General features: G+C 45.9%; 1 protein-coding gene across 5 annotated transcripts in view; it reads right to left on the bottom strand.

Annotated features, from left to right (window-relative positions):
- Nucleotides 1-1,663: 1,663 nt before the first annotated feature.
- Nucleotides 1,664-26,172, bottom strand: part of CD164L2 (CD164 molecule like 2) — a 37,617-nt gene continuing 13,108 nt past the window's right edge. For 2 of the 5 annotated variants that reach the window (XM_035119310.2, XM_035119316.2), the window contains exons 2-6: nt 24,613-24,720; nt 20,976-21,053; nt 19,917-20,006; nt 16,891-17,053; nt 14,519-15,739 (exon numbers count right to left, since the gene is read on the bottom strand). In XM_035119310.2, the coding sequence (XP_034975201.2) occupies nt 15,610-15,739; nt 16,891-17,053; nt 19,917-20,006; nt 20,976-21,053; nt 24,613-24,720 (569 nt within the window). In that variant the 3' untranslated portion in view covers nt 14,519-15,609. The other 3 variants (XM_035119312.2, XM_035119313.2, XM_035119311.2) reach the window with 3 other exon arrangements.

Consider the following 26,172-nt stretch of genomic DNA (forward strand, 5'->3'; position numbering starts at 1 on the left):
AAATGTAAATATTACTGGATTTTGGGGGGTTCATGTTTCTTTTCTATATTGAGCAAGTAGCTCTGGCAGCCATATGTAGCAGTAAGTCCAAGAGAACACCATGGGGGCTTGGCCTCCAAGCACAGGGAAAAGAAGAAAGTGAAAAGGAGGGAGGGGGGGGGAAGGAGGAAAGGAAAGAGAGAGCATGGGGTGAGGGGAAGAGAGAATACTGTAAATTAGGAATGGAGAACATTTATCCTGATCCAATGCATGAATCCCAAGCCGGAATTAAGATTGCCGGAAGAAATATCAACAACCTCAGGTATGCAGATGACACAACCTTGATGGCAGAAAGTGAGGAGGAATTAAAGAACCTTTTAATGAGGGTGAAAGAGGAGAGCGCAAAATATGGTCTGAAGCTCAACATCAAAAAAACCAAGATCATGGCCACTGGTCCCATCACCTCCTGGCAAATAGAAGGGGAAGAAATGGAGGCAGTGAGAGATTTTACTTTCTTGGGCTCCTTGATCACTGCAGATGGTGACAGCAGTCACGAAATTAAAAGACGCCCGCTTCTTGGGAGAAAAGCAATAACAAACCTAGACAGCATCTTAAAAAGCAGAGACATCACCTTGCCTACAAAGGTCCGTATAGTTAAAGCTATGGTTTTCCCAGTAGTGATGTATGGAAGTGAGAGCTGGACCATCAAGAAGGCTGATCGCTGAAGAATTGATGCTTTTGAATTGTGGTGCTGGAGGAGACTCTTGAGAGTCCCATGGACTGCAAGAAGATCAAACCTATCAATTCTGAAGGAAATCAGCCCTGAGTGCTCACTAGAAGGACAGATCGTGAAGCTGAGGCTCCAATACTTTGGCCACATCATGAGAAGAGAAGACTCCCTGGAAAAGACCCTGATGTTGGGAAAGATTGAGGGCACAAGGAGAAGGGGACGACAGAGGACGAGATGGCTGGACAGTGTTCTCGAAGCTACCAACATGAGTCTGACCAAACTGCGGGAGGCGGTGCAAGACAGGAGTGCCTGGCGTGCTCTGGTCCATGGGGTCACGAAGAGTCAGACACGACTAAACGACTAAACAACAACAACAATGCATGTTTATTCTGCAGTTAATTCTATCCAGTTCAATCCTGGTTACTTCCTAGCAAAGCGTGCATATGATTTGCAATTTGTTTCACCTTGATTCTTTCCCAGTCTTCTTGTGGCAAATAATATATACATGAAATATTAGATAGATAGATAGATAGATGATAGATAGATAGATAGATAGATAGATAGATAGATAGATAGATAGATAGATAGATATAGACTCTCAGAAACAACATCCAAGTAATTTCCTCTACCCAAATACACACTTTTAAAAAGCTGGGTATGATTCTGTTAAACCTAACTGAAATGGACGTTGCGTTTTGATGACTTCACATTGTGCACAACTCAAGATAAAATTCAATACCTCTGGGGGCATACAAATGGATGGTGATAATGGGTAATGAGAAGCTTTACATTTACAGGGCTCATAATTTTTCAAAGAATCAAAGCCAATTAGGTGATAAGAATAGTCCAAAGGTTCCCCGTTTGAGTTTTTATGAATCGTTTTGCAAAATGAATAGTGTTTGTCCTAGGGAATTGCTGGGGGGGGGGACGGACGATGGGGGGGGGGGACGGGACTTGTCATGTCAGCCTGTGATTGTGAATCCCATCCCTACTAATGAGTATGTGCATGTGTGGGCTTCTGTTAGGAATGTGCAGTTTTTTTTCAGGGGAAACTCACAGGAACTCCGTTCCGGCACCTCTCAGGTGGGCACCATTGCCATTCTAAGAGAATGAGGAAGGTGTTTGTGGTGAGCTCTGGCACCTCTCTTTCTAGAAAAATAGCACTGGGGTTGAGAGAGAAATCTGATCCAGTTTGCATTAAAAGACACAGAGAAGCTGAATTTGTTCTGCACCGAGAAACAGAGTTGTGACTCCCCTGGAAACCTAATGGGGACACAAGATCTTTCAGTGTGTTAGTGCTCAGGATGCATATATGTATAGAGAAAAACATAAATCCTAAAGTATCAATCCAGGGCACTATGGAAAATTTTAACAGTGGCTCTCATACTCCCACCATTCAGGATACTGCTGCTGCTGCTCCCTCCCTGTGAAAGCTTGACAGAGCCTACTAATGGGCACCCCAACCCCACCACCCTGCAACCCCCCCCTTGCTGTTAAGGTCTAACCTCTTACCCCTGGCACTCTCTCAGACCAGAGCCATCACACTGTTTTAGAAATGTACCTTTTCCAGTGCTTGCATATATCTTCAGGGATGCATCATAGCGAGAAAGGCAGGGGGACCACCTATAAATCTGATTTTATTATCCTGAAACCGCTTTGAGAACCATTATGGCTGAAGACTGCAAATAAATAATCAAGGTAAACAACTCTGAGCACAGCCTTTTCTTTAAAGGAAATAAGAAACAAGTTGCTATATTTCACTGTGCCTCTGCTTCTGGGGGGGAGGGTCCAGCACATACTGTACATTCTTTGCTCAGCTTTGCCAAACACAGCCAATGAACTCGCACAACAAGAACACACTGCCTCCATATCATCCGATATGAAGCTCCCAGGTTCAATAGCTTTAGCTAGAGTAATATTAAGTATTTGTTACTAGGATGGTGGTAAGTTCCTGCCTGCCTTGGACTCTGGGTTAGCACTGCTGTGAAGAGTGGTTTCATGAGTACATGTGTTGGTTTTTATCTTGGACAGTTGGGGTAACAGAGAAGATATGTAGCGGGAGGAGATTCTTTTCTTTTTCACATTATGCATAAATTTTCACTCTTGCAAACTCCCCAGAAAAGCCACTTTGAAATATTTCAATTAAACAAAATTTCCAGTAGAATAATGTTATAAAAGCAGTAGCTGACAGATATTACAGCAGCCTTCCCCAAGCTTGGTGCCGTCCAGACGCTGTTGAACTAAAACTCCCAAAATCACTGACCACCAGCCATGTTCGCTGGGGATGATGGGAGTTGGGAGTCCGAAATATCAAAGGCACGAGATGAAAGAAGGGCGGCTTACAACATTGCAGCTATAATCAAAGTTACCCCCAAATGCGCAGAAGTACAAACTGTTCAATAACAAAACACAAAATGCGTTCCACAAATATTTCGTTTTATTTTAGTGGGGTCTTCCCCCGTTGTGCTCGCAGCCTTTCCACAGCAAGGGGTGTTCTTTGTTTTTCCAGGGAGGCAGCTGAGAAGTGGACTCTTAGAAGGATCCACTCTTTAATGCACAGGCAACTTCCAATGAAGTCCAACATCTGTTGGGTTCAGCGTTAATAAGTCTGCTGCTCCAACGCAACTCCCCTACCGGAAACTCACCCGCAAGAACGAGCGTGAAGGAGACCCACCCCAACTCTCTTGTGCAAGACGTTAACATCATGACTCAAGTGTCTTGACATCTGCATAAGACTCTGACCTTTTAGAGTGATCTGGCTTAAACAATATTGGGTGGAGGGAGAAAGAAGTCACATTTTGTGAAGTAGACCCAAGTTCCACTGGACATTCCACTTTTTGTGCAGCCTTTAAGAACAAATATACAGGACCGGCAGGTACTGAAAAAGGATCTTTGTGGGCTTAGAATAAGGATAATCAACCAAAAGCAGGTTGCACAGAAGGGGGGGGGGAATAGAAAGAAAACCCCACCATCATTTGAAGGTGTCCTTAACCTCACACAGTTACATACGAAGCAGATCCCTGCAGCTTGAGCTTGCTAGTATCTCATGTATATATTTATACTATTTCCGCAGCAAGTCTAAAAGGTCCAGGTATCTGAGCCAAGCATCACCCATCGTGACAATAGGCTGTTTAGGTCTGGAGTAGATCTCCCACTTCAGCAGCTCCATTTGAAGAAAAGAGAGAGGGAAAGAGTCCTGGCTCCCAATGCGACCACAGGCAGCCTCCTCTTCTCCAGCAACTCCTCCCGCAAGAGAAACGCTATCAAGGCAGCTCCTTGGAGATCAGCCATCAGATCCTAATGTGATGGAACAAATGAGAAGGGGTGGGGGCACAGAGGGGGCGGGAAAACACTTCACCAGGCAAGAGAACAGACAGCAGGGGGAGCACCGAGCTCAGCCAAAATGGCAGATCTGTAACAGCGACTTCTCCCTTGCTTTCCTCAGCGCTGGAAACAACTTCACCTGGAAAACCAGGAAGGTGCAACTTGTGTGATTTGTGAATGGCTGGATTTCACGACATGCATGTGTCGGCACTGCCAGCTTCACCATTCACATCTTTATTTGCAGATCTCTTTAATTTGAAAATTTAGGGATTTTAGATTTTAATTTCAGAATTAGAGCAACTTAGACGTCTTAGCACCTTGCTCCCTGCGCCCTAGTTAGGCAGGCAGGCATCATGAAATGTGAACGGCTCTCTATTGCCAGAACCTATGCACCATTGCATCTTATCAAACATATGCCACATCAGGTGCCGTGCCATTGCATGTCACTCCCTGAATGCTGTTAAATATGAAAGATCAAATAAAATAATTAATACATGGTAACATCCAAGATGTGAGGCATTTGGGCACCAAATTAGATACCCAATTTTGCAGAAGAGAAGAATTAAATTGTTGGGAACAAGACCACCTCAGCTCTAAGCTGGCCATTCTCAAGTTACAAGTGGCCCTTTCTCCTTGTTTCTGAAAAATGAGGAAAAGTTAAGTTTGCAGCACAGTTCATACTAGCTCCATCCAACAGTGTTCAGTGCAGCTTATTCCCAGGTGACTTACTTCTGAGAAGACATGCAAAAGACGGTTGTCAGGCAGCAGTCCTATACTCACCTACTTACAGAGCGATCCTAAGCATGTCTACCGAGACGTTCCCTGCTGAATTCAATAGAACATACTTCTGAAGAGGTACGGTTAAGAATGTGCTGAATCTTTGAATTCAGCGGGGTTCTCTCCTGAGTAACTGGGTATATAGCATTGCAGCCTTAATTTCTGAACAGGTGTTTATCATGCCTAGGAACCAGCGCCCCTCTAGCTGCTCTCTGACTCCAACTCACACCATCGCTTGTAGGAGCTGATGGGGGTAGAGTCCAACAACATTGGGAGGGGGGCAACAGGTTGTGTATATGTATATGATTACAGTGTTAAAGCCTCAAACCAGTTCTAATGTTAAGATTTGCACTCATGGGGGTGTCTAATGGCCAGCCAAACCTACAATGGAAAATAACAAACATATATATACGGTATATATAATACAGAGTCCCACGAGACAGATATGCAGACTTGTGGAGGGAGTTCAGCAATGCCGCATCAGAGACTATAATTTACAATGGAGTTTTATCATGGGCTTCTTTCAGCCATCTTGGCTGAGAAATGGGGTATAAATCTAATTTAAGAATTAGTACCTCTCATGAACATGAGTGAAAGGAACCGGGTACTTTCAAAGCAGATGTCAAGAGTTCGGGCCCAGAATGGTTGAGCCGTGATTCAGAACAGTCTCTCTCTGTGTGTTCTGATGGAAATCACACTCTCTCTTTCCCCCTCCCAGCCCATTTTAGACCTTATATAAAAAATTCCTTAGAAGCACAGAGATTTCTAGATATTCTGTGGTATGAAAAAAGGTAATCGCAACCAATTATCATTAATTGCATGGTCTGTTTGTGGGTTCTTGTTGTTTGGGACAGCTAAAAAGGTATCCAAGAGGAGATCATGGCATTTTGCAGTAAATCTTATCCCTTTTCTCCCAGCCCATCATCTGGAAAGCAAAACGAAAACATGAGGTGACACTCCTGCTGTTGAGACATCTCTTGAGAATAAGACACTGTTTCCAGCCCCACGTGGAGGACCAAATCCTGTAAATGTCCAGTGTTTGTTTAGACACTTCTTCTCACACAGTGCAAATGCCGTTTTGTGGGTGGACAGATGCACTCCAGGAAGGGGAAGAGCAAGACCCATTCACACAGATTGCATCCTATTACTCAGGGAAGGACAACTTAGGCCCTTCAGATATCGCTAGACTCCATCAGCCCCAGGCAGCACAGTCAGTGGGCAGAGATGATGGAGTTGTAGTCCAGCAACATATTCTGGAGGGCAACAGTTCCCTGTTCCTCCTGTAACTTCTGTGCTATCACTTGGGATGGTGTGTTCTATGCCTTGTTTTTTAAAAAAAACAAAACCACCACTACCACCCAAAAAAAACTTGTGCTAAGACTTGAAATACTACAAGCTGACCTGCATAATTTTGCAAACCTGCCTGATTCTACCTAACTTATTTGAACTTTGCTATAATGGGGAAGGCTCAGGGTGCTGCAGCCCCCACCTCACAAACCACTGGAAACTTAAGTTTGCAATTCCCCAGGCTTCCAAGACTGCAGCATCCGTTGTTCACATGTTTTCAAGCAAACTAAGAAACCTACTTGCTTGCTTTTCTCTCTCTTTTAAAAACAGACTATTTTTCTGGGAGGCCAAATTCAGTGGCTTTTAGTTGCGTCTGTGGGGTTGCACAAGCACACACCACCACGGGGGAAACTGGTCTTGTTTAAAGTGGGGCTCTTCGTTACTCCTGTTCTTTCCACCCATTAAACACCTCCCCCAGCCTGAACAGTACACAAGTTAAAGAACAAGTTGAAGACTTCAGATGCATAGCTGTCAGCCCTCCCTTTTTTTGCAGGAAACTCCCTTATTCCAGATGCGTTCACTAATGGGAAATAACTGATTAGTGCAGCAGAAGCAAGTATAGGTCCTCGTGCAATTGCAGGCTCTGCACAATAATGACCAACAGGCTACTGGTTCATTCACCTAAGAGGGTGAGAATGACAACTCACACATAGCAGGGTGTGCCTACCAGCTGTATTGAGGCTGAAATTTTACGCCCTAACAATTTTGTGCCCAGGGCAATTGCCCCTGTGCCCCCCCCCCCAATAGTAGGCTTGAGGTTGCAGCCAGCCAATCAACCTGCTCCTTGCATTTCCAGGAGCAAAAAGGGTTAAGTTATTAAACCACTATCAAGTGGCTCCCCAGCTGCCTCAGATCCACCCTTTCTGCAACACCTTTGAGTTTGTTGCTTGTGGGAGAACCAGATTTTGCCCAAGGCAGGATGCCCACCCCCCGCCCGCCCGCCCCAATGCACTGCTCATCTTAGGCTACTCTTGGAAAGATGCATGACTGTTTTGGGGTAAGGGATTTCTCACCAAGGGAGACCCAAGCCTCAGGTCACACTGCAGAAGGAAGACCGCAAGCAACACCACTACTGGAGCCCCGGAGAAATCAAAACTCCCACAAGCTTTAATGAAGAAGTCAGGATCACAAGTCTGTGCCCCAGTTGGCATACAACACTCGGCTAGTCTCCCTCTCTCCTTCTCTCCCCCACTTGCCAAGAAAGGCTCCAGGACTACAAAAGTCACACGGAAACACACAAAAGGCACAGCAAGAACACACAAAAATTCATTCCTCAGCTGGTGGGAGGAGAGTAGAGAAGGCAGCTGGTTAGAGAGCACCCCCATAATTCCTTTGCTATGGGTCTGCAGGCTTTTGGACTTGGCAGTGGCGCCACCAAAGAAGGGTTTTAGGAGACATCAGATACAGAAAGGCAGGCTTACCATATTTTGACATAACCTATGCTACCGTGGAAGAGATGGGGAGAATAAGACCAAGGTCTAACAATACCTAACTGCACCACTGAGATTTGGGGGCAAAGGAGGAGGAGGAAAAAGAAGATGAAAGCAGCCCATACATTTCTGATATTTCGAATCACTATAAGTTTGTGCCGGTTGCTATTAATTGTTTTATGGGTTACCTTATTGTGCTTGTTGTATGAGTATATGTACTAATGTTTGTCCATTTTTAAGGCTACAGTACTATTATGGTGAGCCGCTTTGAGCTCCACAATGCTCTTAGAAAAGTGGAATACAAATATCAAATATCAACTCAAACTAAAAAAAATCTCCCATCCTGGCAGCAGACCTGCCAGTGGTTTGGAAATGTTGTTGCTAAGCAGTTTCCCAAGGAAACCTAAAATGGCTGCTGACACTGATCGGTTCTGATTGAGATTACCCTCCTCCCAATGACGCAGTGCTCAGCTCCCGAGTCCCAGTAGCAGCCAGTCACTTAAATGATAGGGGAAGGAACCCCATTTCTGCTATTGGGAGATTCTGAGAGCAGAGGTTGCTATAGGGGTCTGCTGTATTACAAAAAGCAACCATTGATCCCAGGGCTCAGTGGCAGAACACCTGATCTGAATGCAGAAGGTCCCAGATTCCACCTCCAGTTTAAAGAACCAGGTCAGTAGCAATGGGGAAGACCTCTGCCCAGGACCCTGGAAAGTCACTGCCAGTCAGAGTAGACAATACTGGTCTAGATGGACATATAGGCCCAATCTGCACGATAATGCTTTAAATAGGATACTGCTTTAAATGTATCATACCGCTTCTCCCTCACATAAGAATTCTGGCAAGTGAGTTTTGTTAAGGGGGCTGAGAGTTGTTAGGAGACCCCCTATTCCCTTCACAGAACTACAATTACCAGAGTTCCTTGGGAAGAGGGGTTGATTGTTAAACCACTATGGGAACTGTATCATCAGAGGAAGCCATGACCATTTATAGTGGTATAGCAGGCGGTGCTTTAAATCTGTGGTGCAGATAACACTTAAGTATACCTAGGATTGCAACCTAAACGATCCACTTCCACCTATGAATGAGCTTGTGTGGTGGCTAACAAATGATGGCCAATTAGGCTATCAATTTATTGTACATCTCCTTGGGTATTCCACAGCAAGGCACGGCTTGACAAGTTTCATAAATAAGATTTGAAGGTGCAAAAGGGAGCATAGGAAGAACTCTCCAAAAAGCAGGATATTACACCCAGCTAGTCACCTGGAGGCACTTATTTTCGTATTTGGTTTTTTTTAATGTGTAAAGTTCTTTTTAATGTTTAGGATGATATTTTGTTTTCTTGTTATTATGCTTCTTTAAATGTGGATCAGCATTGAAGTTGTTTCTGTTTCTCATTTGTACTGCTTGATAGTTTGTAAGGTTTTACTTGATTATTTAAGGCAGGTTACAAAACTGCTAAGAGATTGTTTCCTTTGCAAATGTGAAGTGGTATAGGAATTATTTAATTAAATCCATAAATAAAAAAAAACTTTAAAAGCCCCTCTTAGTATGTGCAAGGAAATAAGGCTCATGAGCCCATTGTTAATGTAATCAAGTTCCCATAAATGTAAAAACATGGCGTTGCATCCAACCAAGTTACACCCAGAGAAGACCCATTAAAACCAATGGAGCTACGTCATGCTCATAAATGTTAATAGGACTACTCTGAGTAGGAATACCACCAACTACAATCCACGATTTATTTTTTCCTGGTGTGTACTTGTTTTTAAATATAAACCACTTTTAAAAGCTTTTCTTGGGGTGGGGAGGAGAAAAGAACTCAAAGCAACAGAGTATAATAATACCACATTTTAAGGGCATCAAAGTCTCCCCCCCCCCCCCGAGAGCAGCTATTTCTCAATTGAACAGCTACAAAAAGGGGAGGGGGGGGGGAAAGGAGAGGAAAAAGAGGTGGAAAGCCAGCTGGGAATAGAATCCAGTAGTCACCATGGTGACTCCACAGCTTCGTATTTTCGATCCTTTATTTTCTCAGCCACACCACAGGGAAGCCATAGGCCCAGCAGAGGGAGAAGAGGCCTTGCTTCTGAGCAGGATGTACTGGGACACCCCCACATAATACACTTGCCACATGAGAGCTCCTTGAAGTTTTGCCACTAGAGGGACAAACTAATCCCAAGGTGGGAAGAATTCAGTTTGATTTATTTATCTATTTATTTATTTACTCTGACCCCTAAGGTCCAACCTGAGGTGCAAAATGTTGTCATACTTACCATGCATTAAAAGCACAATACCCACCCACCCCCAGCCGAAGTGTAGTTAAAAATGCTGGGAATTGTAGTTCTGTGAGGGGGTAAACTACAGTTCCCAGAATTCTGGGTGGTGGGGAGAAAATGTGCTTTAAATGTGTGATGTGTACCCAGCCTAAGAATGCCTCTGAGCAGATGTGATCAGTACCAGAAGCGAGCTCACAAGTTCCTTCACAGAAAAAAAAAAAATCCACTTCTGGTTGGTTCCCACCCCACCCCCAAATTTCAGTAACACTTTTTATTTTTTTATTTTTTTGGAAGGGAGGTGAGCTTTTAAGGTGTTGCTGTTGTTAAGACAATTGGGAATCAAAAACCCTTGCTGGCCTACCACAATTCACCCATAGATCTACCAGTCTGCATGCTTCTGAACACATGTGCAACAGTTAGCAGGGGAAACTCACTAGGGCAATGGGAGCTTTTCCCTAGATTTTGTGTGTGTGTGTGTGTGTGTGTGTGTGTGTGTTTGTTTGTTTGTTGCTGGGGCAATGGGGGGGTGAGTTTCATAGGGGCTTCAGTGGGTGATAGTGGTGACTGGTTCCTGTTAAGAACGGGGCTGCTTGCACACTATACAGCACATTCAAAGCACATCTTCTTCCTCAAAGGATTCTGGGTACTGCAGTTTACCCCTCACAGGGTTACCATTTGCAGCAACCTCACAAACCAACTACAGCACCCAGAATTCGGGGTGGGGGCACTTCAAATGTGCTTTAAAGCAGCGGCATACCTTGGGGTCTCAAATTTCAGCCGGGCCATGAGACGCCAAATGTGGCGCCCCCACGCTTCTCATGCACCAGTCTAAATAATTGTTGTGCCGCCCCACAAGGCTCTGCGACCAGTTCGACTGAACCGAACCGGTCGCACTCCCCTAAATTGAAAGGTATAGCATGCAAGCAGCCTGGTAGGGTGACCAACGGCAGGTAGAGCCAGTGACAGGTGGAGCAAACCGATTCTAGTTTTGTTGCAACCCTCCTCCCTGCTCATTTCTACAAGGCGATACCGAGACTAAGGAGGAAGCTGACACTCTCAGGAACTCCCTGGACCGCTTGTTAAGTACGAAGACAGGCAGGTGGAGCTTGGTTGAGGGCACACTGAGGTCGGTGGGGCAGTGCCCCATTTGCCCTCACAGACCAGCCTCCAGTGGTGGGAGAGGGAAGGATTTGACCACATTCCCTGCAACCTATATTCTCTGTAGCAACTTCCCCAACCTCCTGTACTAGGTATTCATTTTAAAAACATCAAGAAGTACCTGCACACTACATAATTAACGGGATGCGTTGTTTTGACCCTAAGGAAAAGGGCTGGAGGAGTTAGAATTTGCACACAGATGAAAGTGGAGCTGCTGTTCGGTTGTTTTTATCTCCTGACCCAATTTTCCCCTCCCGTCTCCCCATCTCTCTTTTCTTATTGGCTATGCTGGCAAGCAAGTAGATTCTACGCCACTCAGTGTGCAATTTCTGTGTCCCCCAGTTTTTCTCCGCCAGTTGGTGGAAAAACCTTTGAGATTCAGCTGCTCTCTCGTGGCAAATGTAACATGTGGTCATGCTCTCAGGCAAAAAAATAAGGGGGGGGGGAGCAGAGGAGGGAGAGAGGCAGACTCTGGTCAGCTCTGAATAGCTCATCTCCACTGCTCATCCCTGCCCTAGGGAAGGCCCATAGTTTCAAAAGCAAACAGGAGCTGGTTGTTTGCACATTCCCGTTACACACACAATCGATCAGAAAGTTAACAGTATTCAGTTCAAAGCAGTCCCTGTTCTCCATCCATCCCTCTGCTGAAAACAGGAAAAGGGAAAAGCACGAGGTAAGCAGGATCCCCAGAGACAGTTTTATGCCTTCAGCCAGGAGTTAACGATTTCCCTGGGCTGTACCACTACAGCATGAAGAGAAGGATGCACACCTGAATATTCCTGCATATATATATATATATATATATATATATATATATATATATAAAATCAATCACCGGCACATGAAAAACTAAAAGGCCAGGGATTTCAAAGTAGCTTTCTCTGAAGACATGCTACATTTCTCTGTGCAAGGAGGAACAGTCAAACATGCAAGCTCCTCGCGGCAGGCTAATGTTCTATGGTCCAGGAAAAGATCATTTGATGCTGCTGAATGCATAAAAACAGGCCCATAATAGCCTTTCTTGGCTCTGAGGAAAGAGCCCCACGAAGGGAGCGGGTCTAAGAGAAGGTGCGTAGGTTTTCCTGCTTCCAGAGACAGCCCATTACTTCCCACTGTTCTTTCACACACAGCTACACCTACTGCTGGTTGTCCTCTCTGATGACAGGCAGCGTGCAAGGGAGATACAAAAAAAAAAGGGTGGGGAGATGGCAATTGGGGACATGAGGTTAGAGACAATATCAAAGCACAATGCCCCTTTAAACACGCCCAATACACACATTTCTGGTAGAGAGTCACTGATACGCCAAGTAAATAGAAGGTTCCCCTTGGCTAGCATTAGTGCTCAGGTTAACAGGGTCTGGAGAGGAATGGACGTAATAGAGCTATGGCAAAATTACAAGCTTTAGTTTGGAGCCAAGGACGGGGGTACAGTTAAGAACACAGAAGCAGAATGGACCAAGTTAAGAGAGAATAAGGTGTTAAGAGATTTGTACTTTATGCTCCAGATTAAGATGGGGGCTACCCCCAGAAGAGCAGAGCTCCTGTTCCCTTTAAAGAACGCTGAATTTTCAGCAAGGACAGTTCTCCTCATGAATGCAGCACTATTTGTTTTTGTTTTTTGTCGGGAGGGGAGATACACCTGCCTTTCAGAGAGTTTTGAAAAACGACAGGAGCAATGGGTTCATCCAAACTACCTTTTGTGCCGTGTTAATAGGCACGGTTCTGGGCTTTAAAGCCCCATGTCTGAAAGTTTGTTTGTTTGTTTGTCCCACTGCTTTCCCTGGGAAAACCTGCATTTCACCACTGAATAGCTCGGTTTTCTGCAAATTGCCATTTGCTCTGATTCAGCAGTAAAACGTGGGTTTTCCTGGAAAAAGCCATAGGGGGGAAAAACCCCACCCGGACACAAAGCTTTAAAGCGCAGGCCTGTGCCTGGAAAGTATGGTGCAAAAGATAGCCTGAATGAGCCCAATGTTCTATTGGGAATAGAATCAAGCTAGGTCTAAGCAATTTGTTACACAAACAGAAATAAGAGAGTGAGAGGAACGCTGCGAAGAAAAAACAACAGCAATCACTGTTTGGTTGACATCCCAGCCGCCCCTAATAGCGGCAGCTTTCCCCAGTGCTGGAAAGCCAAACAAACCCCTCTCTCAAGGTGCCCGAAAAATTACGATTTAGGGCAGGAATCAGCACGAGCAAATGCACCCACGGTCAAAATTTGGGGATCACGCATGGCTGCAATCATCAAGGAAGTTAAGCCCTCAATAGCTAGGCTTCTGGGGTGATTTTGCCAGACTGGCTTCGGAAGTGAGCCAGCTGCCTAAGGATGTTTTAAAAGCTGGAAAGGAACAGTGGCAGGCTTTGGTTCGCACAGCTTTTTATTTATTTAAAAAGCTGAAAATACGGTCCAAGGCTTTGGGCAAAGGGATACAACTGTCTTATCTTGCCTCAAATTCTTCCTCCATGGCCCCCAATAATGTGTTCCTAGCTGGCCCGCTGCTTAAACTGAGCCTTGACTGAGAAGAGATCCAAAACTGGGGCAAAAAGATTCAACTAAGACCCAGCCAAGTCCAACTTCAAAGCAGAACACATTGGCTGTGTACACACCATACATTTAAAGCACATTGCTTCCCGCAAAGAATCCTGGGGACTTTAGTTTACCCCTCACTGAGCTACACTTCCCAGCACCCCTAACAAACTACATTCCCCAGGATTATTTGGGGGGGGGGGAAGAGTCATGTGCTTTAAGAGTATGGTGTGTGTGCAGCCATTGCTGCCCCCTGAGGCAATGACCAAAATGGTACCACCACACTCACTCAGAAGCCAACTGGACTTTCGACTGAATGGGGTTGGACTGGATGGCCCTTGTGGTCTCTTCTAACTCTATGATTCTATGAATTTTACTTGAACACTGGTGACTTGTCCAGCTTACCGCAGGACAGCAGGCTAGCTGGGCATGCAGGCCAGGCTCTGTTACAGACACAGTTCTGGCCTCTCAACCTGTCATCACCACTGCCAGCCCCCAAGCACCTGCCGCCTGAGGCAGTCACTTCACTCCATAACAGGCCCTGCCCAACTGGCTTCCTAACACATGCAACTGAAGCAAAAGATGATGCTCATGCCATAATCCACACATGACTATGTCAGTGGATTACCTGTGTAGGAGAAAGCATCATTGAGTGAAGCAGGCTTAAAGACATATTTTGATCCCACACTCTCCTATGAGAGGTGGGTGGGAGGAAAGAAAGAAAGAAAGAGAATCAAGGACAGATTGAGAGGAGGAGAACCCAGCTGGTGATTCTCTGAAAGGATCTGTTGGAGAAAGAGATGGCAGCAGAAGATACAGATGAGAAACCCAGAAATATTGTTGGGCGCATGCAAGGAGGAGAGTCTCTCACAGAACATTTGAAATTTCCTTTAACACTGACCAAAGGTTACACACAGCAGGGATGTAGAGCTATTTGGCTAGGGTTTTGTTCACCACCTGCCGACCACCCCACTTTGAGTAGGGCAAACCACAAGTTACAGCTTTCGCAATTTAGCAAAGTATGCTCAAACTGTCCTCTCGTTATATGGATAAAACAGCAGTCCCAAAGATGTACTCTCAGTCTGGGGTTGGTTCGCCACAGACAACACTTTCACTCTCTCCCCCTCCAGCTATTTGCCCTCTGAAAGTGCTGCATACAGTAAACAGCACCAACTTCACAGGTAAATATCAGCTTGTGGGAAGGTGTCACTAGGAAAATGGCACAAGGCCCCATTCTGAGTTCTAAATAGGAGGGCCATGCTATTACTATATTTAGTTCCTTTATTTTTATTGTATAATTTAATTTTCTCCGTGTGTTTTGCTTTTTTTTGTAATTGGTTTTTATACCAATTTTTGAAGCCTTCCCTTCCTCCCAAAGGAGCCCAGCTCATGCACGCTTTTCAAAAAGCGTTGTACCTCCACTGATGAAGGCAGCATGCCTCTGATTGCCAGTGGCTGGTAACCGCAAGCGGGGAGGGCTCTGTTGCGCTCAGGTCCTGTTTGCAGACTTCCCTGAGAACAGGATGCTGGACTTAGATGGGCCACTGGTGTAATCCAGCAAAGCTGTTCTTATGTCCAGAGAGAAACCGTTCCCTGCTGCAGACAGTGGGCTTCCATGAATTGGAGGACAATGAAAATAGCACCCCAGGGGAATGAGAAAGCTAATAAAAACAGTGACCCTAGGTTTGTGAAAGTGGCCACGGATGTCGCACACACCTCAGTGTTTTAAGGCGTGTTCACACATTACACTGAACACAAGTGCAAGCTGTTTCTACACAGGCGCATGTATTTGCATAAAGCAGCTCAGCTACTGCGTACATAGACTGCACACTTGTTGAATGTTACATGTGAATAACTGTACGAGTGTGCAGCTGAACTATTTGTGTTCACAGGTATGCCGACATTGAATGTAACATGTGAACGCCCCTACCTGCTGCCACTTTGGATCACCTAAAGAGGGCCGTAACCACGACACAGCCACAATGAATGTGAGAAAGATTTTAAAATAATAATTGAAATTTCAAAGCTTTGCTGCCCTTCTTAAAGATCCAGAGTCCTCATTTAAAGTGAGTCACTGTTTTGCGGCCAGGGGATAGAGGGAGAGAAAGCAGAACAAAGGAGGAAGATGACAGAGAAACCCAGAACTTCAGACAGCCAGTCATGGGGTTGGATACGAGAAGACTGCAAATATCTGTGTTGAGGAAATAAACGAGCCTTCACTAAAAGTTAGGTGGTGTGAGCAGGCTGGACCAGCCCAGAGTACTGAGCTCAGTGGCATGTCAAACTGCCAGTCCTTGAACACAGTCAGTAGCATGTATGTGAGAATTGCACAGCAGCAACGGAGAGAAAAACTGAGTGCAAGGACACAGGAATAATGCGAAGGTGGGGAAGAGGGGAGGAAGGCTGTCAAGTGTAAGATCCCTCTATTTCTGTGTTTAGAGGGATATAAGAGCTGATATGCTGTTCTTTATCCCCCTAAAACGCATAGAAGACAAACTGGGGGTAGGATGGGGAAATGAAGACAGCAAGAGAGCTGAAACTCACAGCCTGAACAGCCATTTTGAAAACACACAGGAAGTTACTGTGTGATACAAGATGGCCGACCATCATGAAGGCAGGCTTTGCATCCCACTGGATGCTCTCAGTCTTCATGTGTGAGTAGTCAGTTCCAGTAACTTTCCCACTAACACCACCCCATTGTCTTATTTTATTTAATGAATATAGTTTCTTAACTGCCCTGGGCCACATCCACACCATAATTTAAAACACCAGCATACCACCACTTTTACAGTCATGGCTCCTCCCTGTCTCAAAGCATCCTGGGAATGGTCATTTGTTAAAGGTGCTTAGAGGTAGGAGCTCTAATTTCCTAAGCTCCCTAACAAGAGTGGTTGACAGTTAAACCACTCAAAAATTGAGTTCTGTTAGTTCCTAGCAACTCTTAGCACCCTTAATAAACTACACTTCCCAGGATTCTTTGGGGGAAGCCATGACAAAGAAGTATAATAGCACTTTAAATGTACAGTGTTGATGTTACCCTGGTCTAAACTATTATAGCTTGGGCACCAAATGAAAAACAACAAAAGGCCCTGAGGCATCTTAAAGACCATCAAACATATTATGGGCAGGCGCTTTTGTGCACCAAGTTCATGCCATAATAAAGCTGTCGGTCTCTGAAGATGCCACAGACTAAACATAGCAAAGCAATTGCTTTGGAAACTACCCCAAAATGAAGATCAGAATGTTCTTACGGACAGACCATCTCCCTCTCTGCTTCTCAGAGGACAGCACATTCCCCCCCCCAAAAAAACCCCTGCTCCCAGCTGCTTGTAGGGAACTTACAGTGTCTGATAGGTGCTGTCCTTTGCCTTGAGGAATTTCACCACGAAAAATACAACGGCTTGGAGGCTGAGCACCAGGATGATTCCCCCAATGAAGCTGGCAGAGTCAAATCCTGGCGGGTGGAACTCCGGGGAGTCAGTTAGCGGAGGGCTGGCCGTTGTGCCTAGGGGGAGACAAAGCAAGCGGGTTGTGAAGGTAACTGGCAAAAAGGGAAAAGGCTGCAGCTTAGTGTGGGAAGAGTATCTGCTTTGTATGCAGAAGACACCCCTGCACAAAAATACTAGAGAGCCACTGTGAATCAGTGTAGGCAATGCTGGTTTGCCTTACATGTTCTTAAAAGAGTTTACAACTGAGAGATCATATTCTTTACTTTCCCACCAGTCCATTAACTCACTATTACTGGCCCCCTCCAGATTGAGTGGGGGATTTTTTGGGGGGTGGGGTGTGTGTGTATTTTGTATTGTATCGATGATACAATAATATTTAAGCATTTATAGATTGCACTTTTCATAAAAATGCCACAAGGCTGTACACGACACACAAAATTACAACAAGACATTGTTTTCATATACAGGTTCCAAAGACGGAGTAATGATTTGTTCCGTCATAAAAAAAAAAAACCCAGCTAACAACTTCAGCCACCTTTGAGCAGTCTCACATGCGCTTCTATGTACCAACTACACAGCAGCCCCTCTAACACAGTGAAGATGGACCTGTGTGCACAATGGAGAGCAGTCCCGGAGTAAGGTATCAGTACTGTACTAACTTTAAAGAGAGCTCTTGAGTTTCAGCTGACGAAGACCTATATGGAGGCTTGGCCACAGAACATATAACTCCTCTGCTCAGAGATCTGTGCTAGTTGCTGATTTGCCAAGCTCAAGGTGTTACTATTACTGTCTGGAGGCGTTTGGAGGATGGATGGTAGCTAACGGATTGAGGGTGAATCCCGAGAAGAAAGAAGTACTGTTTTGGTGGGGCAGGAGGCTGGCAGGTATGGGGGACTCCCTGGTCCTGAATGGAGTAACTGTGCCCCTGAAGGACCAGGTGCGCAGGCTGGGAGTCATTTTGGACTCACAGCTGTCCATGGAGGCGCAAGTTAATTCTGTATCCAGGGTGGCTGTCTACCAGCTCCATCTGGTATGCCGGCTGAGACTCCACCTGGTTGCACACTGTTTTCCCAGAGTGGTACATACTTTTGGTTATCTCCAGAATTTCCTGCGGCGTACAGGAGGTACCAATCCCCTTGCAAGTCTTATGATTATCCGTTGCACAGAAATTCCAACAGCCTCTGCAGCCTAAATTTCCTGCTTTTGCAAAAAAAAACTCCCCCTAGCAATGTTAATGGGTCACAGTCAAAAATCCCATTAACGAAGAATTCATGCTTTCCTGATGGTGAAAGAGATTAGGTGGCTGGGGCAGGCAGTGTCTGAAATGGCACCTCCTGGCCAACCTTACACCTCACTTTACAAGATGTAAGGATCGAAAAGCATCATTTTGTTGCAAGCTGCTGCTGCTTCTTTTCTTTCTTTCTTTCTGTCTTCCACCATGCCACACTAGTCAGCTCATGTACAGGTCGTATTGCAAAGGCTTAGCTGCTAGAACTTAAACCTTCGCTCCACGGACTGCGCATTCACCACCCAGCCAAGTGTTTCGCATCTCCATCACAAAAGCAGCTACGCAATGCTGCAGCATTGCTACTGAAGGGGTGTACTTTGCAAGGAAACAGAGGAAGCAGTTAAACACAGTGTGGGCAAGACTGGTGTGGAAGCCGAAAAACAGGAGCCTTCGCTCACGCAGAGATAAATGAGTGCATACAACTTCCCGTCGGGAGCCTGCGCTGGATCAATAATTCACAAGGATTCAGGATAGAGTTACTCACTTTAATTAGCCCAAAGCTCTTCAATTCTTGCTCTTCTTTTCGGCAGGAAGATTCATTCTCCCTGAGAACACACACATCCATCTCTCCTTCGCTTCTTTATTAGCTAATTTTCCCCTTTCCGTTCCTTTGGCCTGCCTTGTTAAGCTTTCTCATCCAAGCCAGCAACGGTGTACAGCAAGAGCTTGCCAGGCCTCTTGGCAGTAGCAAAAGGATCTGTTTTATTTTATTAAAGCCCCTTAATTTTCACCTGAAATAGTGATGGGGTGGGGTAACAGGAGAAGTCTTGCTCTCTTCTAAATTGCTGCTAAAAGCACAGTCATTTTTCAAAGGTGAGGTCTGAATGACCCTCCATGTAGGATTGGGAACATGTTGTGGGCTTGTAGGTGGTAAGATTTGGAGCTAAATTCTAAGCAGATTCTGAACTGAATCCAAATAATAATAACAATAACAATAACAATAATAATTTATTATTTCTACCCCACCCACTGGCTGGGTTTCCCCAGCCACTCTGGGTGGCTTCCAACAAAGTATTTAAATACAATAATTAATCAAATATTAAAAGCTTCCCTAAACAGGGCTGCCTTCAGATGTCTTCTAAAAGCCCAAATTGTTGGAGAAGCACACTTCACCCTGGATACAATCACACAGAGACTCTGGGTTTAGGAAAATAAGAAAGCTAACATTTATTATTGGAAATAGGTGTTTGATAGGAAAGATCCTAGTTCTCGTTAGGTAAGGTGGGGATGCAATAAGCCAGGCATAGGCAACCTTGGCTCTCCAGGTGTTTTGGAACTACAACTCCCATGATCCCTCGCTAACAGGGCCAGTGGTCAGGGATCATGGGAGTTGTAGTTCTAAAACATCTGGAGAGCCAAGGTTGCCTATGCCTGCAATAAGCCATGTTTGCTCTCACATCTCAAGGTAAGCTTTGGTCCTGTTCCCCGAGTGACAAGTGGGGTTTACCACAACAGAAGGGCTCGCTAAGGAAAACAGCGCCTGGAGCACGTATGACCACCGAGAAGCTGCTCTGCATTCCCCACTTGGAGATGCTCATCATGGCAAAGGTTCTTCTTTCTTGCACTAGCACACTAACATTCAACCCCCCCCCCTTCTTCAATACGCAAAATATAAGGGGAATCACACTTACCAAGTGTGATGATCTCATGCTCCTTAGTGGATGGCTTTGGAGGCTCTTTAGTGGTTGGCTGTGGAGGTTGCTTGGTGGTTGTTTCGGATGCTAAGAAAAGAACCATCATTAGCAGGGGGGAAGTCAACCCACACCTCTTTCCTACAAGAAAAATTTCCTACCACACATTGCGTTATCCAAGCAGATCATCACATTAGAGAAGCACGCTCAGGGTTATGCACACTCGGTGACAAGGAAAGCCACACTCCATTTATATGAAGTAGAATAAAATTAGAGCAAACTAATAAAAAAAGTAGTCATTGAAATACCTGAAGGGAAGAAGGCAAAGATTTGTTATCTACTGCCCCAAAAGACAGAGCTAGATCTTAATAAAGACCATCTTGCCTGTGTCAAGATACAATCGGCTCCCAATGTCTGCACTTTCTGGAAACTACTGAACATGTTAGGACAAGCTTTCATAGCTGAATAAATGGATATTTGCCATGAGCGAGTATTTTGTATTGTTTCAATTTTGTTTTAGATGCATCTGCTTTTTGTGATTTAACTATTTATTTATTTATTTATTTATTTATTGCTGTTTTTATTTAGACATCTGTAGAACATGAATAAATAGACGTAAACGGCTGTTAACATCAATGGCTAGGAATGAACCCTCACATACCTTACGGCAAGAAATTCCACAAAGATGCCTGATAACTTGGGGAAAATTGCTGCCGATAAGGGCAGCCTGTATTGGATCAGATGGGCAAATGGTTTGAAGAGGACTCCTCCAGCTGGTCATGTGAAAGTGTCCTATATGCCAGAGATAAAGAACCTGTGGCCCTCCAGATTAGGCAGCTACTTTTCTGATCCTTCAGGGAGGAAGTGTCACCCCATCCAGAACAGGACATCTCCCTAGTTCTTTCTTGCTTCTGTATCAAGAGTCAGAAGCAAGAAAAATGTTTGAGGTGGTCCTGGTGATCAGGTTCCAGGATGAACAGGCAGAGGCAAAGGTCCTGAGGCAGATGATGAGGCCTAATGGACAGCATGGTGATCAGTGGTTGGGCAGAAAAGCATTACCTTCACAGCTGGTAGTGACATTGTAAAAGTGACACTTCTCCTTGGCCGGCTCTCCCTTCACAACACAGCTACCGGAACCTTAGGATAGAGGAGAGAAACCAAGTCACATTGAAAATCCTGCAAGTGTCCCCCCCCCCACACCATTTCCCCCAGGCTACGCAACCAGAAACAAAGTGAAAGGCAAGACCTATTCTGGGGTTCACATCACATGACTGGCATCATGTGCCATGTCTGCTGGCTCCTCTCCCGCCCCTGAACGTTGGGTGAAGGTCTGGAGAGAGGAGTCACAAATAGATTACTAGCCAACAAGACGTCCTCCAGATGTTGCTGAACTACAACTCCCGTCATCCCTGAACATTGGCCATGCTGGCTGGGGCTGATGGGAGTTGCAGTCCAACAACGCTTGGAGGCTGCCATGTTGGCTACCCTCCAGGGTCACACCCACACCATATGGCTTCCTCCAAAGAATCCTAGGAACTGCAGCAGCTTGTTGCAGGTCCTGGCCACATAGACCTACAATTCTAAACACTCTTAACATGACCCCAGGACTGTTAAATTGGTCTAAGAATGCTTCAAATGCATGGCGCAGGTGGGACCGTAGGCTCCGGGTACGATTTAGAATCCTGCTTGCATAGAGCACTCTCAGGTCATCTGATTTCCCCCCTCCCCAACAGGTGTGGAAGACAGGGCTGATGCAGATGCAAGAGACGGTGCGGGGAGCTAAGGAGGCATGACCCTGCTGCCCTCCTCACCACACAATTGTGATGGCAAGAAGGAAGCATACCTGGAAAGGGATGCTGCAGTCAACAGCAAGCATGATTTAACACAGGAGTGAGTGAGCGAGTAAGTAAGTAAGTAAGTAAATAAAACAACAACAACAACAACAACAACAACAACAACAACAACAACAACATCCTGCCCATCTGACTGGATTGCCCCAGCCACTCTGGGGGGCTTCCAACAAATATAAAAGCATAATAAAACATAAAACATTAAAAACTTCCTCATACAGGGACACACAGTTGTATTAACTAAATAGTGAAGAATGTGGAGTGGGGAATTAGCACCAGAGGAAACCTGACAACCCAAACCTTTGCTGAAAGAAGGATCCACTCTAGAGTTTGCTGGGTGGGAGATGCAACTACTATCCAAGACCCCTTCACCTGAGATCTGCGGTGGGGAACCTTTGGCCCTCCAGACAGGGGCGAAGGAAGGCTAACCGTCACCCAGTGCGGGGTGTCGGGGGAGGGGACAGCCCGGTGGCACAGGCGCTTGCAGAGTACATACGATGCATGTGCACCGCCACTACATATTGCACATGTGTGTGCACCGTACGTAGCATGCACAGTACATAGCAGTGCTGCGCATGCGCCACAGTTTGCCGGCGGCACTGTTTGAGCGCCATATGGTCGGTGGTGGGATTTCGGCGGCTCGTGCTGCCGCGCCCAGGGGTGGCAGGGCGAACCCCCCGCAAGGTGCCTTCTTGTCACCCCCCTTAGAGATGGCACCTGGGGGGCACCGCCCCACCACCATTGGCTATACTTCCTGGGACTGTTTGAGCTACATGGACCAAATATCTGACTCAGTATAAGGCAGCTTCTTGTGCTGGGGAGTGGTCGTCGCTCAATAGCTGAGGCTGAGCATCTGCTCTGCATGCAGAATGCCCCGGGTTCTTTCCTCAGCATCTCAGTCTGGGAAAGAACACAGTCTGGGTTCCCGGAGAACAGCTGCCGGTCAGTGTGGACAATGTTGAGGTGGATGGACCAATAGTCTGACTGGGCATAAGGCAGGTTCCTATGCTAACCAAAACTCTCCCACTCCAGTCCACATCTTTTGCCTCTCCCTTCTTCCACCTGCTGTAGCAAGTAGGGCTCCAGGTAGTCTGCATACCTGAGGGCAGGTAGCAGCGAGGAAATGGGCAGAACACCCCACCCCCTGTTCCTTCTCCATACGAAGATAAGCACTTCGGCAGGAGCTTTCAGGACAACGTTGTGAGATGGGAGTTTGTTTCTGAACCAGCAGAGAGAAGAAGGCTGTATTCTTTGTGGCTCCCATCTATCTATCCCCCTGGGGATGGCAGTCATGGCAACAAACGAAGTACACAAACTGACACAGATGCAGAGCTTGAGGCGATTCCGCTCAGAGGGGTAGCCACAAACTCCCAGCAAAATGGAAGGAGGGATTTCCAAGTATCAGCCAGGGCATAGACCTTAAAGTAGCAAGGTCCTTTGCCTTTTGCATTCAAGCAGACAGGCAGAAGGCCATGGAAAGGATGTAAGAAGAGTCCTGCTGGATCAGGCCTAAGGCATCCTTCCCCTACTTGTGACTCCCAGTGACTTTTATTCAGAGGCATATTGCCTCTTGCACATCCAGCAAGCCAGGGACTGAGTGGTCCTTGGAGAAGGTGTCAACCGGCGAAGCGCAAGCCAGATGCGCCAGAGATTCTGGCACCTCCAGTGAGAAGAAGCTGGTGGTCCCATTGGAAAGCCAGAACCAGCCAGAGAAGAGAGTGGATATGAGAGAGAGAGTGGATGCACCATTTTGTGGCTTCCTAACATCTTGGTAATGTGTAAGGTGGAGTGGCCCTTGCAGACTGCTCAGGGGAACAAAGGGAAACGGTCAGGCTATTTCTCCATCTAGTCCAGTATTGTCTATCCAGGTCTCAGAAAAGGGCCTTTCCCATCATCTGGTTGGTGCCAAATCCTTTTAACAAGAGATTGTAGGGTTTCAACCTTGAGACCTTCTGCATGCAAGGCCTGGTCCTAGGGTATGGTCTGAAGGCCCACAAAGCCACCAGCTAAGCAGGTTTGGGTCTGGTCAGTGCCTGGATGGGTGACCACCTGGAAATTACATTGTCTTGGTTTCAGTGATGCATGAGATATACATATTTAGGGCTGCCAGACATCCGGGTTCTCCCAGACACGTCTGGGAATCGCTCTGCAAAATGGCGTCCGGGCAGATTTTTGCTGAATAGGCAAAATGTCCTGGAAAACCTGGATGTATGGCAAGTTGGTCTAGTTAAAAAAAATCTTTAAAAATCAAAGAAAAGTCCCAAAATGATTTGGGGGGGCACTCTACAACTTCGATTTTCACTTTGGAGATGTACACAGCATCTCCACTTCATGTATGAAGAGACGTTCAGGTGCCGGAAGAGCTTGACGCAGCTCCTGCTCCCCCCCCCCCGATGACCTCCACCCACCCTCTCTGGCTCTCCAACTGCCTGCCCCTTACTCCCAAACCATTTCTTCTCTTCCTGGGACCCTGAAGAGCTGCTGAGTAGACAATATTGAGCTGAAGAAGTAACCACAGTGCAATGTCAGAGCACATGCATCATCCATTGAAAAGAGGTGGCAGGTGATGGTAAGTCAGAGCAGACAATACTGAGCTAGGTGAGCAAATCATTGGAGCTGGCAGCATTATGTAGCACACACCCCACAATGGAATTCTTCGACCATCTGGGGGAGAAGAGGGAAGCCATTACAAAAACTCAAAGCACTGGGAGGATAAGGCAAGCAAACGGAATTACTTCAGGCAAGTATGTTCCACTTTGCAGAGAACATGTAGAATTGGGCCACTCTTTGCAAGGTGTATGAACTGAGTTTTTGGCAAGCACCCCTCACCACCTGCCGCAGCTCACCTGGCTTCTCCTCAGACTCTCGACAGTGCATCCACACGCAGTTCGTGATGTTCAGAGTAGCATCTCCTTCAATGCACTTGTCACATGACTCCAATTCTTTGCATTCTCCTGCAAAACAGCAAAAAAAGGAACAGGCTGAGTTTTCAGGCAAGTATGAATCCTGCATTGCCACTCTGGAGCAGGCTGCAAGAGAAAACAAAAAAACAGGAAGTGGAGCACTATGTGGGCTGGGCTTATATAGATACCCAATGGCCTACTGATTTCTGGAGTCTTTGCCCCACATTTTGCCTGTGGTCCTGTATGCTACAGCCCCCACTATTAGAAAAACTGTAAGCACACAACACACACACACACACACACACACACACACACACACACACACACACACACAAATACGCAAGCCTAGATATATCAAAGGATTCAGAGATGGAATCCTCTGGTATCTGATACTCACTGTGGTATACAGTGGTGCCTCGCTAGACGAATTTAATTCGTTCCACAGGTCTTTTCTTATAACAAAAAATTCATCTAGCAAATCCCATAGGAATGCATGGAATTTTTTTTTATTTTTTTTGCCCATAGGAACACATTAATTGAATTTCAATGCATTTCTATGGGAAACCGCGATTCGCTAGACGAATTTTTCATAAAACAAATTCGTCTAGCGAGGCAACCTCCGCTAGAAAAAACCTTTCGTTAAGCGGAAATTTCGTTAAGCAGGGCATTCATTAAGCGAGGCACCACTGTACATGGAAGTTTTGTTTAGCTATCATGGTTGGATTTGATTTCATGTCAATGGTGCCTCTTGTTATGTATTCATCCCAGAGGTCCGTTCTTAACCTGAAACCTTTCTTAACCTGAGGTACCACTTTAGCTAATGGGGCTTCCCGCCGCTGCTGCTGCTGCTGCTGCTGCTGCTGCTGCTGCTGCTGCAGATTTCTGTTCTCATCCTGAGGTAAAGTTCTTAACCCGAGGTACTACTTCCAGGTTAGCAGAGTGTGTAACCTGAAGTGTTTGTAACCCAAGGTACCACTGTATTCATAAAATGCATATGCCACTTAATGGAAAAAATAATCTCTCTTAACTGAGGCCCAAACCATCAGCCCACCAGCCACCAACTGCTGTTTGGCCAGCAGCCATTCCAGCCAGCCATGAGAAAAACAATCACATAATTTTTTGGAACTTTAGTGCTTGAATTTTTGCTTGCTTTCCCCCTTTAGTATCCGGTCTATCCAACTGTGAGCCTCCAGGGAGGCAGGGACTGCTGTAGTTTGGAAAACATCTGTGCCATGTTTCTAAAATGCTAGGTGCTGTACAAATCACCACCACTGCCACTAGTTTTGTTATCAAGACACTGTGAATTCTATTATCAGCTATAAATACAGAAATATTATTAAAGCTGCTGCCTATTACAGCTGTGGCAACATGCTGGAAGAGTACCCAGCTATCTGGAGGAGATTGCACTGAATGTACCATACCCAGAAGAGCTGCCTGCCTGCACGACACATGCAGAATGAGCTCTCCCCAAACTCGCCTGTTTCATGTATCGATGCTGACCTG

The sequence above is a fragment of the Zootoca vivipara genome, chromosome 6 (genome assembly GCF_963506605.1).
Source record: "Zootoca vivipara chromosome 6, rZooViv1.1, whole genome shotgun sequence".
Classification (NCBI taxonomy): Eukaryota; Metazoa; Chordata; class Lepidosauria; order Squamata; family Lacertidae; genus Zootoca; species Zootoca vivipara.